The sequence below is a fragment of the Fundulus heteroclitus genome, chromosome 12 (genome assembly GCF_011125445.2).
Source record: "Fundulus heteroclitus isolate FHET01 chromosome 12, MU-UCD_Fhet_4.1, whole genome shotgun sequence".
NCBI classification, from domain to species: Eukaryota; Metazoa; Chordata; class Actinopteri; order Cyprinodontiformes; family Fundulidae; genus Fundulus; species Fundulus heteroclitus.
This window is the reverse complement of record NC_046372.1, coordinates 13,116,652-13,136,559: the sequence shown is the minus strand read 5'-3', so window position 1 is coordinate 13,136,559 and position 19,908 is coordinate 13,116,652. Positions and strand designations below refer to the sequence as shown.

Here is a 19,908-nt window from a genome sequence, read left to right as displayed (position 1 = left end):
GAGCTGAACACACGAGGGCGCTGTTTGCCCCAGAATCCGCGACCTTTGTTCAAGTAGTAAATGGGCGTGTTTGCTGTGAGCGTGCTGCTCCGTCAGTCCTCAGAGCGACAGGACATGGAGTGAAGTTTGAAACGTAAGTAGAGCTGCTGTAATCCGAGAACTTTATACCGCTGGGGATTTCAGAACGCAGTGAACGAAATCTTTAATATTCCAGTCTAACTTTAAAATCGCCCTCTGGTCACTTGTTGATTTATTTCTGTAAGCGCAAAGGTTACATGTGATATTGATCTGTGGTGGTTTGAGTGGGTCCGTGTCAGTGATTGTAAAGTGACCTTTTGATACTTTAAACGTAATAAAATCACCTGCATTTGCCTGTACTTGTCGAGCTTGTTTTTAATAGCCATTTCCTGCTTTTTATCAAGTAGATGTTGACCAGTCTATTTTTTATTTTTTTTTTGCACATTAAGTTCTTTTTTTTTTTTTTTTTTTGTTTCCCCAGTAGTAAACACACTGAGGCCCGTGAACCTCAGGGAATAACGTGAAGGATGGAGGATTTCTGGGCAGGGGTCCTTTGGGCCATCAGGATTTGGCTCTACCTCATTTTAAGCCTCATCATGATCCCAGCCATGTTTGGATTTTCTCTTGGCATCTCTGAGACCTACATGACCATCCTGGTGAAGACGCTAGAGGTACGATCACATGGTGGCGTGTGCTTAAAATCATCCAGATAATCCGATTTTCACACTCCTCTAACTTGGCCGTGAATGTCTTCTGTGTGACCGCCTCCACAGTGGGCCACTCTGAACATACAGAAGGCAAACGCAGAAGAAGTAAAGGTTAGAGCTGCCGCATCAAACGGTGAGTGCTCGGCTTTAAAAGATGATGGCAGACTTAGGGACACCCTCGTCTTTGCTGCAACACAGGATTTTTGTATTGCAAGTCTGGACAGGCATGTTGCAATAATATGGTGGCTCGCTCTCTAGCAAAAGTTCTCAGTATTCTTCTACATCCCAGCAAACATCTTGTAAGATATTTAAATTGTCAATTTACAGTATTGTGTTTTGGAATGTATGAATGATCCAGACACCATGACTCGGATAACGTACGGACACCCACGACATGCAGCAAGGTGAAGTTGCTCTGGGAACTCTGCCTACATTATCTCAAAAGACACAGTTACTCAACTCCTTATCTGACGCCATGCTGCATGGGGTTATGTTCCCTACAGTAGCTCATTAAAAACAATACATCTGTCAGCAATACTGCTTTTTTGACGTCTGCGCAATCCAATGTGGGACTCTACGTTGTGAAATCTCAATAGGCAGTGCTGAATTAAAATTACTTTAACAGAGACATATTCAAATAGTTTGGATCAAGTATCAAACACAGACTTTGGTAGTTCAGGTTTTGGACTGTGAGGCTGTGTTGTCAGTGTGAATGTAACACGATCTTTCAGGTAGAAAGACGGATATCTTTTACAATTTTTTACTGCCGTATGAGCTTCAGTCACCGAAAGAAAGACTGCTTTGTACGACGCAGTTGATTTTACATGAACCGGTAATACGAAAGTTCTAATTTAAGCTATTTCCCAGCAGAAATTATTATTAGGGCCTCCTTTGTAAACTGTTTCCTACTTGCATGTCAAAGTTATGCAAATTGGCAGTTTTTTTGGTGCTTAGCTTGAATAAATTCGTTAGTTTAATGAATTAATTTGTTTTAAAGTTACTATCAAGTGGTGTATTTTTTTACTGCCGTTGACAATAAAAGCTGACATTTTTTTATTTCAACTTGAGGGTGTCACAAAAAAGGTTCAAGAAACCTGCTGAATTTTCCTTAAGCCCACAGAGTGTTCACACGAAGGGCTCAAAAACTTAGGTGAAGTGGTGTAGAATGAAGCTAAACGCCATTGACTGGTGAATTTCAGTAACAACATGCAAACAAAACAACAAAAAAAATACTAATAGATGTGGCATGAATAAGTCTGACCAGTTGTCTTACGTAATGTCACCACAAGCATCAGAGGGAAGAAGCCTGTTATTAGAATAGTAGATTTTACTCTGTTTAAATATTTAACAGCCTGGTTTATACCTTTTCAATGAAGGTTACATTTTTAATCAATTGTTTTTAAGAGTATTTTAAATTAGCTTTTTTTCTTTTTCTATTTTCCTGAAAGCATTTGGTTTTCTTTTCCAGTCACGATAATCTGAGGAGATATGGAGAGGCATTCGTCCAGATCCCTATCAGTTGATTGACTTTGACTTTGACTCTATCCTTTATCTGTGTTTGTTTCGGAATCAGGACTCATTCAAAGGGAGGACGGCTCTATGGAGAAGGAGCTGGAAGAGCTCAGGCGCAGTAGACCCAAACCGCCAGTGGGAGGCGACTTCACTCTTAGCGACTGTTTCTATTTCACTCGGAGAGGAATTGAGAGCATTGTAGACGACGAGGTACCGTTGACCTTTATATACAGGGTTTCACTCTCAAAAAATACCTTTTTGTCCATGCAGGTTTTTATTTTATTTAAATTAGTCATTTTTTTCATTTTTAAATGAAGGTAACCCAACGGTTCACCTCCGAGGAGCTGGTATCCTGGAACCTGCTGACTCGCACCCACAATGACTTCCAGTACATCAGTCTGAAGCTGACACTGGTCTATGGCCTTGGTATCTTTGTTCGATACTGCATCCTTGCACCGCTTAGGTAAACAAGTACTTTGTATGGCCTGCTGACAGAAAAATCAAACTTTCTGGCTATTGCAGGGAAAGAAAGGAGATGAGAAAGTCAAAGGTTGTGAGATGTAAACCTTTGTTTACATCTCAGAACGCGTTGGGGAAGACGGTCATAGCCAGACGTACTGAGACCAACAGAAACTTTCTCACAAATGTTGCAGCTTGAGATGTTTGACTGGGATGTAGAGGTTCGATACTGAGCATTTCATTAGTTTCAATGGCTTTTGTTGAGAAATACATCAGTTCATCCAAACTATCAATAGGCTCTCCGTAGGATGAGCTTTCTGGCCGTGGCCCCAAACCTTCAATGTTTGATCTCTACGGTGCTTCCTCGTGCTGAAAAAAAAAACCAACAACATTGCATTGTGCAAGGCAGGTCTGGGAAGATGCTTCAATACCATTCTTTAATCATAGCAATATTTTTAGGCAAAAATAGCTTATCTGGATGGTCTGAAGAGGGCTTCATCAGAGCAAATAGCTTTACCCCAGTCCAGTTCTGGTACTACCTATAGAATGTCAGTCTGCTCTTCATGTTTTCCTTTTGCCTTTCCTGCACCAGACCAGTGTCCTAAGGCCTCACTGTGTGCATAGAAAGGACTCCACCTGTCTGTATCCATACCTCAGCAAGTTCTCTGCTAACAAACCGATCCCCTGCCTGAATCCTTTTTAGGAGACGATCCCGCACCTGCAGGACTTTTTAGGGCTCCCTGGAACTTTCTTCACAGCCACACAGCTTCTCTTCTTGAAACTCTTAATAGTTGCTGATTTTAAGGATCTTACGAGCAGCAACACCCTTGTCTGTAAAACCCTTCTGATGCTACAGATGATAAGGATACACATTTCTTTACAGGTCGACAAAAGAATGATTTCAGGTACCGCTCCCTTTTATAGCAACCACTCCACTCTTTTGATTGAGTCTGAATGACTGATACAGGCTCTGATATCAGCTGTTCGGTCCTTCTTATCGCTTTTTCATAATGATAACGTCAGTCGAATGATGCCAGTGAGAAGGGCTTGAACACAGTTCGAGTGAGGTTTTTGTGACTGAGACTCCTTTCATTAACTTTGCAGTTAGTTGCATTTTTATACGTAATATCTGATCCCTCCTCCTAGCAACGTAAGGTCAATGCAAACTGCCTCCATCAGCACTGAAACACTGAAGCTTGTTGTCTTCTTAGGCCGCATTCACAATGCAGATCTTGAGGCTCAATTCCGATTTTTTTTTTGCTGAAGTCAGATTTTTTTTTTCTTTTGGGGTCTGGACGTTCATACTACTAATAAATGCGGCCGCCATCAGACTGCTGTCTGAACGGTTCAAGGCCGCAAGGAGACCCACATGCACAGATAACAGAAGGAGACGTCACACAGCAGCGCACTGTTTGCTGATTGGTGAAAGTAATTGTTTCTAGAATGGGTCAATAATGGTTTGTTAAAAAAAATAACTTGAAAAGAAAGAAAAACATGGATATTACCGGCCGGCATCTCTCCTTGTTGTTATTATTAGAAAGCTTTTGGGCAATGAGAGCCGACAATATTAAGAACACATCTTAGCAAGACGAAGTAAGGTAAGAAAGCAGCGCAGCTGGTAATAATGGCCTTTTATGGAGCGCTAACTGCGGCGTGAAATGCGACATGACCGTTCAGACAGTGGACGCTTTGAAAAAAAAATCTGGAATTTGTACCACATAAGGAAGTAGCCAGTGTGCGATTTGCAAAAAAAAAACAGAGGGGGGAGGGTCATTTCAAAAGTTTTATTAATGAATAAAAATGTTATTAATAATGGTTAGCTAGCAGGTGCTCTTTCAGGTAGCTAGCTAGATCCAGTAGGTTAGACTATTGTTTTTAAACTTGCGCCATCTACTGTCGGGACTCGGGAGTGGGTATTAGTTTATTTTAACCACTTTGAGCAGAAAACGTATTAATACTCTTTAAAAACAGACAACAAAAAATTAAATTAACAAATGTGAAGGATGCAAGACATGTATTAATATAAATTTAGAAAAATCCATAATGTTACTTATTTAGATCAGAGGGGGGAGGAATGCATCCCCCCCAGGGATAAAACATGAATGACCAGAGGGGGGGACATCACAAACAGAGGGGGGGTAAATCCTCCCCATCCCCCCCACAAATCGCACCCAGGAAGTAGCAGACATCAGATTCTTTTGGGGGTTGAAATTGGCAGGTGAATTGGCCCGTTCACACTGCCGAGAAAAAGACAGATATGGGTCGCATACTGGCAAAAAGATCGGATTTAGGTCACATTTCCCTGCAGTGTTAACGTAGCCTAAGAAGGGTCATCATTTCAAACTTCGTGTCATGAAAATTTTTTTTACATGAAAATCTTAATTAAAAAGTACATTTTTCAAACTTTCTAAGGCTATAAATAACTTTAAATTGAATGGTCCTAATCAGCTCTTACAACTAGTTAAACACAACCTCATATGAAGATTATAACCCCCGCCCCCACCAAAAAAATCCAAACATTTACCAGTGAATGGAAAAACTATTCTCAAGTTTACTGTTTTTTTGTTTTTTTTCTCGTGAATTGTGAGAGCAGAAGCAGAAGAGCAGCCTGACTTCTGCTTTTAAGATCATTTTACAAAAGCTGACCAGCAGTTTCCCGGTCCAAAACACACAGTTGTGTGCACACAATGTCAAGCTGGAAGGCAAGCGGCAGTGATCTTAGAGATGAAACTGTTGCTGTCTGTCACAAAAAATGAAATCCTCAGTGTACTAAAGCGATTCTGTGTCAAATGTCTGGTCCTTTGTCCAACAGCATTTACTTGACCGACATCGGATCTTTCAAGAGGAAGGTTATCTTAAGCACAGCAAATAAATCTATAAAAGGATACAATGACTCAAAGTTCAGACTGTAAAATGACTGAAAACCTGCGCTTGGGGCTGTTTTTAGGAGTTATGCATCAAACGTGTTTAAAATTAAGGAGTATTTTGACTAAGGGACAGTCATAAGTCCTTCACAAGATGAATGATATTAAGAAACTCTTGCTGAAGTAGGTTCCTCAATAGTTGATGACAGTTGGATTATAGGATGTGGTTAGAAGTGGTCACCCATTTCTTATGAATGGCGTACGAAGTATAGGCTTTAAATCATTTATTTGGATAAAAGAATGTTACAACAAAGAACTTCAATGGACAGTAAAAACAAGTGGAAGAGGAAACGGGAGTTTAATTTCTCATGGATTTTTGCTCATTAGCAAGAGGGTCAAGACTATGAGTACAAGCTCAAAAAATTGTTTGCTAATATTTGGATAAATGACAGTCAGCAAGTTGCACTTTGATCACGTGTGTTTTTATAGCCACCAACATGCTTGTGGCACAATAGTTGCTGGAAATCTAACCGTTACTCTTGGCAGAGTGGTCGTGGGTGATATAAATGAACTCGCTTACTGGCACAGGTCCAGAGTTTAAGCCCGTTTCACAGGCAACAATGGAAAAACCTTTGCAGAAGCTTAAGCTAAATAACTTCTAACTTGTGCGGCCAGTTTTTATTTTTAAAATGTATTGAAGAGTTGACGGCTGGAGATAGGCACCAGCACCCCTCGCGACCCCACAAAGGGATAGACATGTTAGAAAATGGATGGATGGGTAGATGTGTTGAAGAATTATTTACCATCCTAACTGCAGCTTGGGGGAAAAAAAAAAAAAAAAAAATATTGTAACCAGCAATGAATGTTTCTCCTTATCAGAATTTTACATCAACTAGGCTGTTTTTTTTTTAAATAATCTCCTGGTACAAAAAGAACAACATCTCTTTAAGACGAGGACCTCTGTGGCATTTTTCCTTTCTAATTTTGTCCATTCTGACATTGGCCGCGTTTCTCTTTATTCAGGATCACGCTGGCCTGCATCGGTCTCACCTGGCTGGTGATCGGAACGTCTGCCGTTGGGTTTCTTCCAAACTGCAGGTGATGGCAAAATCTGAAAGGTTCAAAGATTGTTCCACACAACGCAGACCTCTCGCTTTCATACCCATGTTCCAGTTTCCCTCCCAATGTTGATTTTTTTTTTTTTTATATATAATTATTTATTTATTTTAGGGTGAAGTTCTGGCTCAGTGAATGGGTCCATGTTATGTGCTACAGGATCTGCGCTCGAGGACTCTCCGCAACTATTCACTACCATAATAGGTAGCTTTTCATTAAATACTTTATCGCAGGGATGCCCGTCCCCCGAGAGCTGTGATCCTACAACTTTTTGATGCCTCCATGCTCCGACACGCCTGGATCAAATTTCCGAATTCGCTCATTCAGGCCCTGCGGAGGCCTGGCAAAGAGCCGTTCGATTTGGTTCAAGTGAGTTGGAAAAGCGATGCAGCTAAACGTTGCAGGATGGTAGCTCTCCTGGACTGGAGCTGGGTGCTCCTGCTGTATTGGCATCATCAGTAATACATGGAATTTTTCTTGTAACGTTGACCTGCCTTTTTTTTTTTTGAAAATGCAGGGAAAACAAACCCAAAAAAGGAGGAATCTGCGTGGCCAACCACACCAGCCCCATAGACATCGTAATACTCTGCAACGACGGCTGCTATGCTATGGTGTGCGCGATGGGGAATCCAACATGTTTCCGTATTTATTACATGAAGTGTATTAATATTTTGGAAGTGTGCATTTTTTTTGAGTGTCCAGCTCGTGTTTCTCAGGTGGGTCAGATCCACGGAGGCCTGATGGGCATCGTTCAGAGAGCCATGGTGAGGTCTTGCCCTCACGTCTGGTTTGAGAGGTCAGAGATGAAAGATCGCCATCTAGTGACCAAAAGGTTTGCTCTCACTTGCTTACTGCACCATTTCTTGTTGGACGCTGTCTTTGCTCGTCTTTCTGGTGTTGTCTTTATTCCAAAAGACACTGGCATTTTTCTGGCAGGAAACATATCTGGAGCTTTTGTGTCAAGCTGTCCAGACATGACCAATTTTGAAAAGTCACTCATCCAGTTAGGAGCCAAGGATCATGTTTCCTACCATTTAAGGCAGCTACCTTTGGGGAATGTGTGTATTTATTTAGTTCTGTGAGTTTTTTTTATCACCTTTTGTTTCGGATACAGGTTAAAGGACCACGTGAATGACAAGACAAAACTTCCCATATTAATATTTCCAGAGGGTAAGTTGCTTTATTCAGTGTTTTATATATAAATATACCTTCACAGAAGTGAGTCTTTCAGGTCTGCCATTTTAGCTCGTGTTTGATAGCTAACTGTAGAGATGTGCAAATCGAACAGTTATTGTAAGTTCATTTGGAAATAGCTCACGCTGCATGTCTGGTCCCTGTAGGAACCTGTATTAATAACACATCTGTCATGATGTTTAAGAAGGGAAGTTTTGAAATCGGAGCGACAATATATCCCGTAGCCATCAAGGTAGTACTTTATTTATGCATTTTTATACAATCATCATATCAGAAACGCCAAATACAGTCATGCTGGGTATAAATGCTATATCAGTTTTGGCTTTATTCATCATGTTGAACCTATAGTGTCACTAATATGACATGAATGCCCATGAGGAGTGCCTTGTATTGACTTCGCGTGGGCTTTAACTGCTTGTCTATCCGTTGCTAGTATGACCCGAAGTTTGGAGATGCTTTCTGGAACAGTTCCAAGTACAGCATGGTGAGCTACCTGCTGCGAATGATGACGAGCTGGGCTCTCGTCTGTAACGTCTGGTACCTGCCTGCCATGCACCAAGAGGTTGGTTTCACACGCTTAGAACCCACAAGAGCTCGCCTCTATAGCTCAGAGGGTCCATTTTCCATCTCAGAAAAAATACTGTAGAACAGAGTTTACTCATTACTGAATTTTACATTCTTAACAGACTTGTTTTGCGACTAAAATAAAGATATCAAAAAAAAAATTCTTGACTGTTAGGAGGGAGAGGATGCCGTCCAATTTGCCAACAGAGTGAAGTCCGCCATAGCTCACCAAGGAGGGCTGGTAGACCTGCAGTGGTGAGCTTTTACCTCCTTTCTTTCTAAATCAACCTTTTCCTAATAGATTAAACTTCAACGTAAAAGTCGTAATTCAAAGCTCTCCTGTAAAATATTTGTTTGCGTCACGGATGTTGGGGGTAACAGACAGGAAACCAGGATTAAAAGAGTAAAGTTAATGTGTCGGGTTGATCCATGCCTCCGCAGGGACGGAGGTCTGAAGAGAGCGAAGGTGAAGGATTCATTTAAGGAGCAGCAGCAGAAGAAGTACAGCAGCATGGTGGTGGGAGACGACAGCAGCAGCAATAGTGACTGAGATCCGCTTTCAGCACGAGGGACAAGGCCTCCAACTTGTTTTGCCAAGAACAAATGATGGAAGCGGACAACAACAAAAAAAACTGCTGGTTTTCACATTATCAGGACACGGGAGGAGTCGCCCTGATGGACTTTAAAAAGAGCAGCTGTGTGGAAACCAAGCGAGTAACAAAAGTGCAATAGAGCAGAGGAAAAAAGGAAATACTTTGTTCTTACAGCGGCTTATCGGTTGTTGCAATTGAATAATATTGTTGAGAAACTTCACACTGAAACGTGTGATGACAGAAAATTCACTCATGAAATGATTCTTTTCTGTAAAAAAACAATTACAGATTATGTATTAGCTGCATAATTATGTAGGGGCCCAAATCTTTCCTGCTTATTAGTTCATATCATTAATCATGAGTGAAAAAAAGTCATATAGTGTGATTAAATAAAAAAAAGCACCTCCTGTGTCTATTTATTATGCAGTTGAACTGCGAAATTACTGATAATCCACAGAACCTGTTCTGTTTTGCAGTAAAGTGCCACAGAAACCCTGAAACGTTGCTGAGTATTTGTTGCCTGAAAGACGTTTTTTTTTTTAACCTGAGTAATTATTGATGTCATGTTCAGCTGTCCAGTTTAGTGAGCATTAAGTTACAGTTTCACAGTATAACACACAGCTTAGATGTTTTGGACGCCTTTCCTCCTGATGCTTTCCCTGAAGTGTTGTCCTCGCTGTTGGTTTTCTGGGTCATTTCATCTTTAACACCTGAAACGCATATTCGAGGAAAAAGACTCGTTAAGGCCGCCAAATATTTCTGATCAGAGGTTTACATGCAGTCATGATGGGTGATTTAAAGCGTAAAGGAACTTTGAACGTTCTGCACACACCCTTAGCCCTAAAACCCAACGTTTTCTTCAACAGTCAACAAGATTTAGCATAATTCTGGCTGGATATCTGACTATCCTTCCTATCAGAAATGGTACAGTTGATTTAAATAGATTTCTGCCCAGCATTAGGGATTTGGGGTGGTCGTTTCAGAAGCTTAATGGTAACCTGTTTTATCTTAAATAGAGTTTTGTCAGTCTAACTGTGTCCAAGTTTCATAATTATCATTTTTACACCCACTTTGTAAAATGCACCCCACCCACTGGCAGCAGAACAGTCCCACAGCATGAGGCTACCACCACCGCGCTCATTAATCTGGTACATTACCAGATTTGAAAGCCCCGCCTCCACCGCTTCAAACCTTCTTCTTACCCAACAGCTTAAACTTTTTTGTGAAACAATAAAACATTCTTCTAGAAAACAACGTGCTTAAGCTGAGTTCTAGAATCTAGGAAGACAACTTATTTAAATGGACTACCAATTCTGCCAAGAAGAGTCCAAATATTCAGCCAGAAATATACCAGAAGCTTGTTGACGGATACATGTGGCTGCATGGAGACATATTTTTATTCCATGTAGTTCACATGAAATCCAGACTAAACATTTAATTTATACAGTAAAATCTTGGTTTTTAAAAGAAATAAATCTGCAGTACTTGAAATTTGAATCATAAAAGCTCCATATTGCATTGATGTGCAGATCAAGTTGATGAGTTAATGGAAACTTTTCGGCAGAGCTCGGAAAACCTGATTTACGAGAAAGTGTCCTCACCATTGGTCTTGACATCAGTTGGATCTCTCCCCTCCGGCATACTCTGTGTTAAATCAGAAAGGATTTAATTCACTTGTTTCCATAAGAGTAACTCAAGAATCAAAATCAGGATATTACTTGCCTTTAAGACATTGTTCTTTTTCTGTAACTCTTTAAGCTCCTGATACCTGTTATAAAGAGATTGTATTTATATATATATATATATATATATATATATATATATATATATATATATATATATATATATATATATATTGCAGTCATAGTCGATAAATTACAATATTATCAAAAGGTTCATTTGTTACACTAACCCAATTAACATTATATAGATTTACTACTCACAGACTGATGTTTTAAAGCCCTTATTTCTGTGAATAACAATTTCAATAAAATCAAAACACAACATTTACGATCAGAATTTAACATCAAACCGATACAAAAATAACATTTTATTGCAGAACTGATCTTAATGAAAAACACGTATGCATAACACTTGTTTAAAAGTTGTTTTCAATAGGTATTTTTAATCTGACAAATTAATCTCATTGTCAGTGGAATCCATATTTAAATTTATTTATTATGACTGCGTGTCAATAGCTACACACACCCAGTGGTTAAAACAATTGTTTATAGTTTTACCCACTGATAAACACATCAATGATTTCTAATGGAGCCATTGACATAAAGTTCTCACCAGATGTTGGCAACAGTCCATTTAATCCAAGCTAATTGGTCAACAAATTAAGTTATTGGTCAAGCGCTGGGCTGACACAGGGAGTAAGTACTGAACATGCAAAGAAAAGGATGTGTAAAAGGCCAAGAAACGAGCTTCAATCAGTCAGAATTTAGAAAGGATTTCTGCTGAGATGATCATTTCAAGTTCAACTGGTTTAACATTAACTGATGGCCTAAAAAGCTTATAGTCACCAAAGTATGGCACAAACAGGTGCAATAATAGCAACGAGACCTTCACACACAAAAAATATTATTGTAAAATTTGTAATATGGTGGCATTAATATGCCATCATATTACAGCTGTATTTTTACACTTCTGAATGTTTCAGTGAGCACAGTTGTAGCCAAAGTCTACAAGTGGAAAGAAAGAACATAATTTCAGCAAAGACTAACGTCGGGCATGTACCCTCGTAAGATGTCTGACATAGGAGTCAAAAGAATAATCTAAAGAGCTGTCCAAGAGTCAAGGAACACTCGCAGAGAAGTTCAGAAAGACCCTGGAATAGCTGGGATTTTTTTCGCCCCGCATTAGACACAACAAGTGATGAACCCTCACTGCACACGACACCACTACAGAAGAAAAAGCATGCTGAGGCAGGTTTAAAGTTTGCCGCAGAAGGTTTGGACAGGCCAGTGAAATCCTGGGAAAAATTACAGACCGGTCAGACGAGGCCAAAATGAAACTCACCATGTTTGGAAGCAGACTGGTTCAACACATCAGGTACTGGCAGACTTAATATAACTGAAGGAAGGATGAATGAAGAAATGTAAGGGGAGAGTTTTGATCTGAAGATGAACTGAGTGTGGATTTTCAAGCAACAAAGTAGTCCCAAACACAAATCCATGTAAACTCTTAACTGGCGTCATAGAAAGAAAGTAAAACTGCCAGAAGGGCTCAGTAAATCACCTGACTTGCATCCAATTGAAAATTGGTGGAGGGAGAAGAAGATCAGAGTGCAATGAAAGGATTAAGATTTGAAGACGGTTTGTGTGGAAGAAAGGGTCAAAACCAAGCTTGGGGAATGCAATGTCTTTTCATACAGGAGACGTCTTCAAGCTAACATTAACAAGAAAGGCCTTTCCACAAAGTGTTTAATACAGTGCCTTGCAAACATATTCACTTCAAATGGAAAGCACATGGTACCACAATAAACCTTCCAAGAGACGGCCGCCCACCAGAACCCACAGACTGAGCAAGGAGGGCATTATTCATAGAGGCAGCGTAGAGACCAAAGGAGACTGGAGGATCTGTCCATGGGACCACAAAAAGGTGCACACTCCATAGGGTTGGGCTTCATAGAAGACTGGACAGAAAAAAGTAATTATTGATGCTTAGAAAAGAACGCATGTGAGTTTGCCCAAAGGCACAAGGACAACTTGCCAAATATGGAGGAAGGAGCTTTGGTCAAATTGGACTAAAATTTTACTTTTCAGCCACCAAAGAAAAAAAACAGGGCTATCTGGAACAAACCCAACACATCGCATCGCCCCAGGAACACCATCTTGGAACATGGTGGAACAAGAAACATGGTGGTGGCAGTATCATGCTGTGGGATGTTTTTCAGCAGAATCTAGTCCGAGTTAAGGGGAAGGTGGATGATGCAAAATACAGATATATTCTTGAGCAAAACCTGTCATTCTGCCTGTGGTTTGAGACTGTTACGGAGGTTCACTTTCCAGCAGGACAAAGACCAGAACGATTAAAGCAACACTTAAGTATACCTGTGCAAATTATCTGTTATCCGGGTCATCTCAACAGCAAACACACTTAAATCGGAGCCAACCGGACTTTCGCTCAGTTCCTTCTGAAAACCGTTTCAATACCTATCCAGAAGTCTTTGTCAATTCTAGTGGCTCGCACTTCAGCAACCTGCAGTTGGCGCGCACTGCATGGAGAGTCAAGGGGACACATTTAAATTGCCTTGTCAAAGTCCAGACCTAGGTCCAATTGAGAATCTGTGGTTAGACTTGAAGATTGCCGTCCATAAGAGAAAACCGTCCTACATGAAGGAGCTGGAGCAGGTTTGCACTGAGGAAAGGTTCAGAAATCCAAGTTGGAAGATGTAGAGAGCTCATAGACGCTTATCCAAAGTCACCTGCAAGTCTTTTGCTGCAAAAGCTGGTTCTACAAAGCACTAACTTTACAGGGGTTGAACAGTTATAGACGCTGAAGTTTTTTTGTCCTATTTGTTGTTTGCTTCATAATAAGAAAGAAATACTTCTTCACAGTTGTGGGCATGTTCTGTAAATGAAGTGGTGGAAACTCACAAACAATAAATGTCCATCCTAGGTTGTGAGGCAATACAACATGAAAAATGCTAATGGGGGTGAATACTTTTGCAAAGCTACTGTACAGTTCTCTAAACGTGTTTAGTACTTATCCCCTGTGTCCATTTTTATTTTACCCAAACCTTGACTTGTGGACTATTATTGCATCAATTTCTTTGTTTTCTTGGGTCGTTTCTGACTTCAGGTGTGAGATTTATGTCAGCTGTTCCATTAGAAATATTTTTTACCCTATTTCTATAATGTGGAGTTGACATTATGTACAGAGGATTCTTTCTACTCGTGTTTTTGGAAACAAAATGTCCTACAGACGTATTGATAAGCCAGTCTAGCGTTTCCCTCGGCACAGCTCGCATTGCAAACAAGCAGCTGCTGGGTTAATCAAAGTGTCAACGTTTAAAATGAACTCCTTTAATCTGAAAGCAAAAACAACATTTGAAGCTTTTGGAGGGTTCTCCTAACTTAAATTTGAAATCTTATATGATTATATCTTTTATGATTCCAAAATTAGCTAGCTGATCTCAGACAAATAAAGCAACACACAAAGATAATTAAAATATTTGCTCAAGGAACTGCATATTCACAATCAACGAAGCACTGAAAATGCTGCAGCTGGGGTTCCTTTTTTTTAAATTTATAAACTCAATATTCACTCCTTCTCTCCGGCTAATGAAATCATTCTCACCTTAGCAGATAGGAATCATGCTGACGGATGACTGGCCGAGCCCTCGCTCCATCCGGTGCCCATCGTTTGCTCGAATCCACTCCAAAATCCACCCTGCCTGTGGCTCCAGATGCAATTGGCATTTCTGTCAGCAGAACCACAGAAGTAAGAAGCGAAATACGGGAGGGGAAAGAAAAAAAGAGATGACGTTGTAAAAGAAAAGCGTACCGTGTGTTGCTAACGTGAAAAGACCAGCTTGCAAATGCTCCCGAACAGGCCTGCTGGCCAGTGGAAATGTGGCTGAGGAGTTTCTGGAGCTGTTTGTTGTTAAATCCATGGCAACAGAGCCCCCAAAAGGAGAGACAAAAAAAACAAAGCAAAACAAAGAAACAGGGGCCTCCAACTCCAACGACCTTCGAATACTTGCTACTTTACCGAAATTCAAAAGATAATTGTATGTCAGCCAGTAAAATAAACATTTATTTATTTATTTATTTTTCAATACTCCTGAATGACGAGACCCAATGGAAAATGATGTATTATATATTTGCATCATCTGAATCCTTTCTGCTTTCCTTTTTTTTTTCTGGAAACGCTCATATTTAAAAGACTTGACTGTTAGTATGGATTCTGAGCTTCTTCAGTGTTTTCACCTGGAATTTTTTGCACCTTTTGAACTTCTGTCATAGTGCGTAACCTTGGTAACAGGAGAAAGGGACAAAAAAAGTGGATATCATACTTAGCATGATGAAAGAAGTTTGGATCACTCTCTTTTCAACCCTCACAGGGAACTTGAGATTCCTTGCTATTAAAAATGGAAAATCTAGTAAAGATGGTGAGAAAAAACTGGGAATACTGGAAATGAATGTGCTTTATGGTGACCTTGTCGTGATATGTGACCATCTGTCTTCAGCGTTCTACCTCACCCACCTGCTCCGCTGTATTCAACCTCAGGCTTTGTACCTGGATCAGGCACTATTTAGGCACTTCACAACCACTGATTGATAGGCCATTGAAATCTGTTGCTAGCAGATCTCCATGCAGGTTTATCCATGCCTGATCTTCACATTACCTTGATTCTTCATTCTGGCTTTCCCCACTTTGCCTTGCCTTGTGGGGCGTGAGGCGCACAAGGCTCTTCTACTGTGTCTTGACAGCGGCAGGATCGGGTGACAGCTCTTGCTGCACGATCCATGATAAAAAGCTAAAATTGGGGACATTTCCGAGGATTTGTCGTCCAAAACAGGGATTGTCCCTGTAATTCAGGGATGGCTGGTCACCCTATGAGTAAAACCTGCTCCTGCCACAGATAGGTAGAAACCTGCTTGCTCCTGCAGAGGGTCCCTGGCAGCATTCAGTTTTCTGGTTTAAATAAACCCTTTAAATGCAACTCTGTGTCTAGCTTGAGTGTTGGGTTCTTGGTCTGGTTTTCCTGACTGACCTGAGGGCATTGAAATTTTTGTTTTATTTTATTTTATTTTTTTATAAAAGGAACAGTATGAGTGCGATTAGGTGAAAGTGGCTATAGTGTAAATCGCTTTGAGTGGTCAGTATGACTGGAAAAGTGCTATATAAGTTCAGTCCATTTACCATTTCCTTAGAAAACCTTTCAGCTAATTCATCTCTATGATTTGATTGATTGAATTGACTTTGTAAAGTGTCTTGAGATTACCGGTACATATGTTGTGAGTGTGTGCTATATAAATAAAATAGCACTGAATTTGATTAAATTCACTTCAGTTTTATTTATATTGTGCCAATTCATGATACATGTCATCACAAGGCACTTTACAAAGTCAAATTCAATAAATCATATAGATTGGTCAAAAAAATTCCTATCCAAGGAAACCCAGTACATTGCATCAAGTCTTGACAAGCAGCATTCATTCCTCCTGAATGAATTAAATATGATTTTTTTTTCCTGGTGTAGACAAGAGTCACCTTTATTGAAAAAAAAGACTGGAATAAATTGTTTTTTTTTTTTCAAACATTTATTGTAGAAGATTTCAAGGAAAGACTCGTGTTTATAATCTCTCCTATGTGTAGAGATTTGCAGTGGTTTCCAAACCAAGTTATCATTTTACCAGTTATTTGTTATTTTTACGGAAAGAGTCTAGCAATCTATTCTTTAAAAGCTTTCACTGCACCGTTTCCTAAAACCAGATGTGCCGTTTATGCAACAGCTTGAATATATCAAACATTTCACCAACAAAACAGATTATCTCCAACAATCAACAGTGGTTGTTGCTCCTACGTGGCAGCCATGTTGATAGACTGCGTAATAGTCAGTCCTCTTAGGATTCCTCCTTCTCATCTCCATGTGTGATGATGTAGCAGAGCTGCTTGTAGTCGATGTTGCCGATTGGGTCAATCGGTGCCAGAGCGAAGGCCTGCTCCACCTTTAAGTTTAGGAAAATATATTTTTTTTTTAGCTGAGTACTGTCAAAATATATCTGCCTCCAAGTGAAAATGTATAAATAAATAAAAATGAACCTCTTCTGCAGTGAATTTATCAGCCTGGTTCATCAGTAATCGTTTAAACCTAAATGGGTAAAGATTGTCATTGTCAACATCTCTATTTTAACCAGTTATGGAAATATGAGCAATGTTAGAGCTACACAGTAAAATGAATCTTACTCGTCTTTATTAACACAACCTGTCCCATTAGGGTCAAACGGTTTGAAAGCAGCAAGTATGGTGTCTTCAGGATCAGTGCCTGAAAGATGACAGAGAAAACCCACATGCATCCTTTGACAGTTCCAAATTTAAAATGGAATAAAAAAATGGCTATAGAAAGTCCCTCACCATTGAGCTTTTCCCCAAAAAGGCTCAGAAACACAGTAAAGTTGATGGGACCTTTCCCTTCACTCAGCATCTCCTCCAGCTCCTCGTCCTTAACGTTAAGCTTTCCTGGTGAACGCACATGGGAACAGCGGGTAACGTTAGTGGAGATTACAGTCAATCGTTTATGCACATATCAAACAACATGCAATTATACTATAAGATGAGAGATGAAGTTAGACACCAAGCTGAGCGTAGGTCTCCTTCAGGTCCTGCTTCTTGATGACACCATCTCTGTCCTGGTCAATGCAGCCAAAAGCCTGTAGAAAAACATAACTATAGTGAACCACTGAAATGTAAAAAAAATTTTTAAAAAAATTAGTAAATGATTTTAGGTGTGAACGGAATCTATGTTTTATTCAAATTAAAGTAGACGTTATAAAAATCACAAAAACATATAGTTTTAACACCTTCTGAATAGATACAATTTTAGCTGCATTTGTACACACAAAATCAATTAGTCCTAAATGTGATATTTTCTGTTCACAAACATTGCTTAAAAATTTCACCCTGCTCTTTTCCGGGTGCATTACGCTTCATAATTATATATATATATATATATATATATATATATATATATATATATATATATATATATATATATATATATATATATATATATATATATATATATGCTTAGGGATCAATTTAGAATACATATAATTTTAGGTTCCTTGGGGACCTTGCCTGCATTTGGGTCACTGACATCACATGAGGCACAAAAATCAAACTGATCATCTGAAACTCGTAAATCTTATGTCAAACAGGTCACTTTTAACAAATGTTTTGCCATTTAAATTGGATTTGTGTTATAAAGGACCCAACCTTACATGTGGCAGAGTTTGACTCTGATGACCTCTAAGCCACGATGCCCTGGTTACTGCTGTGGAAGCCGAAGCCGAAGGAAACGGGGATCAATGAGCTTAAACCTCTGTTCAGATTTTTCCTTCTGATTGGTTTCATTGCACATTCCCTTCTCGTGAGTTTATTAAATGTTGAGATCCTCATAAATTACATGTCCATTGTCATTGCCCAAGTTTCCCGTAATCCATGCACTTGTGACACAAATGATTTGCCATAGTCATAGAGGATGAAACTAAACACACCCGAAGGAGGAATTTCCTTGAAAACATTCAAATTCAATTTAGTTGAATGGTTTATCATACATGCTGTAACTCATTTTATCCTGGTTTGTTTAAAGAGAAAATAAAGAGGAATAACTAACAATTAAAATAACTCTGATAGGTTGTCTTATGTAATAATTTCCCTTTGAAATTAATAAAATATTTGAACGTTGCTTGCACAAGCTTGTTTTTGAGAGAATACATGTTATATTGATTAAACTAACTACAACTAAATAAAAATCACATACACTGAAGAAGTAATAATAATCCTGACATGTTCTATAGGTGACACCTCTATCTACAGTAAAGTAGGGTTAGTTGATTTTAGAGAAAAGTATGGTTGGTAGATTTTAAAACAACAACAACATCACCCATAGCCTTACCTCTTTGAACTCTTGTATCTGCGACTGCTCGAACATTGAAAATACATTGGAGCAGGACTTCTGATTCCCCCTCTGCCTTTTATTGGAGGCCTTTTTACTTGCCTGAGAAAATGAACACAAAAAAATCCATAAAATCTGCTTTTACAACAGTAGATCAATGCCCCATGCAGAATAGCTATTCCGTTTAATTTAGAGGGGCTGAAATGATTTAAAATAATGAAACGTCGAGTGACTCACCATGTCTGAATGAATGCATGTAGACTCTCAGGCAAGGTGTGATGTGGGAGAGGGTTTTATGTACGGCCCATCTTATCGGTCACCCTCCTATTATAGCTTGCAGAGGGCTGCGGAGCCCCTTACATGGCCATGTGTGCTCTGTGTGTGTCACTGAGGCTACTTGATAAGAGGTGAAGTATGCTGGATACACTCTGGGCTGGGGAGCACAGATATGGGCAGAGAGCTGTGGACAGACAGAGGAAAGAGACCTCTCACCTCTGACAAGCAGTCAAACAAACTATCATTGCTAATGTCAAACTGACTCCGCCACGCTGTACTCTACTCCATGCTTTTCAGGCACTGTTTAACTGTAGTATTAGATTTACTATGATTTAGATTTACTGTGGCAAAAAAAAAATCATAAAAACAAAAAAAAAGTTTAAATGACTGTAATTTAGTTAAGTGTTGCTTTCTGGAGATTTTATGTTACACAGTTTATTCATCTTTTGTGGTCCTGATCCTCGTTTAGGCCAGTTGACAGATATGAAATCTGACTGAATATAATGTCTGATCTCTAAGCTGTACTGTTGGTCCTGTAACGCAGAAGATCAACGAGATCATCTGCCAAGGTCCTCCAAGTCATATTTTCATCCGTTCTTGTGTCTTTAGTTAAATTGTCCATTGGGTTCATACTGCCACTCTTGGTTACGTTGTACCATTGTTGTTGTTTCTCAGAACGTCTGGTGGTTTTTTTTCGAAGATGTAAAGGTGTATGTGAGTCAAGCAAGCCAACCAGTTTGCGTTCTTAAACGACCAGATTCTAACATTGCTTTTGAATTTTCCCACTGGCTTAGTTCTCGGAGGACCAAGAGTCATATTTACCATCATCAGCAGGTTCTCAAATGCTTGCCACTGGCTTTCTCTCGATAAAGTCCCTTCTTCAGATCAAATCTCCAACCTGCTTGTCCAACACGTTTTTAGTCCTCATTAAATTTCCTTTGAAACCGTCTCTGACCGAAACCCTAACTTTG

At 39.6% G+C, this 19,908-nt stretch overlaps 2 protein-coding genes across 3 annotated transcripts; one reads left to right on the top strand and one right to left on the bottom strand.

Moving 5' to 3' along the window:
- Window positions 1-9,527, top strand: agpat9l (1-acylglycerol-3-phosphate O-acyltransferase 9, like). Of its 2 annotated transcripts, none has more exons than XM_036143994.1 (14): window positions 1-133; window positions 500-689; window positions 792-858; window positions 2,299-2,447; window positions 2,555-2,700; window positions 6,584-6,658; window positions 6,791-6,880; window positions 7,194-7,287; window positions 7,393-7,508; window positions 7,791-7,846; window positions 8,017-8,102; window positions 8,304-8,432; window positions 8,610-8,689; window positions 8,876-9,527. In XM_036143994.1, the coding sequence occupies exons 2-14, from the start codon at window positions 546-548 to the stop codon at window positions 8,982-8,984; spliced, it is 1,341 nt and encodes a 446-aa protein (XP_035999887.1). In that variant the 5' UTR covers window positions 1-133; window positions 500-545; the 3' UTR covers window positions 8,985-9,527. The 2 variants fall into 2 exon arrangements, with proteins under 2 accessions (XP_035999887.1, XP_021173771.2); XM_021318096.2 differs by having other exon boundaries at window positions 20-133; window positions 503-689.
- A 6,769-nt stretch (window positions 9,528-16,296) lies between these two features.
- On the bottom strand, window positions 16,297-19,006 carry myl7 (myosin, light chain 7, regulatory). Its single transcript, XM_036143993.1, has 7 exons — window positions 18,899-19,006; window positions 18,662-18,763; window positions 17,339-17,414; window positions 17,119-17,223; window positions 16,951-17,029; window positions 16,807-16,855; window positions 16,297-16,712 (listed from the first exon to the last, which is right to left on the bottom strand). Exons 1-7 carry the CDS (start codon window positions 18,899-18,901, stop codon window positions 16,608-16,610), a joined length of 519 nt encoding a protein of 172 aa, XP_035999886.1. The 5' UTR covers window positions 18,902-19,006; the 3' UTR covers window positions 16,297-16,607.
- Window positions 19,007-19,908: the final 902 nt, after the last annotated feature.

Coding starts and splice junctions, on each gene's coding strand:
- agpat9l (XM_036143994.1), top strand. CDS start 546: ATGGAGGATTTCTGGGCAGGGGTCCTTTGGGCCATCAGGATTTGGCTC. Junction 7,509..7,790: donor CGCCATCTAGTGACCAAAAG/GTTTGCTCTCAC, acceptor TTTCGGATACAG/GTTAAAGGACCACGTGAATG. Junction 8,690..8,875: donor GGGCTGGTAGACCTGCAGTG/GTGAGCTTTTAC, acceptor ATGCCTCCGCAG/GGACGGAGGTCTGAAGAGAG.
- myl7 (XM_036143993.1), bottom strand. Junction 17,030..17,118: donor TTTTGGGGAAAAGCTCAATG/GTGAGGGACTTT, acceptor GTCATCTTTCAG/GCACTGATCCTGAAGACACC. Junction 16,713..16,806: donor ATAAATTCACTGCAGAAGAG/GTTCATTTTTAT, acceptor CTAAACTTAAAG/GTGGAGCAGGCCTTCGCTCT.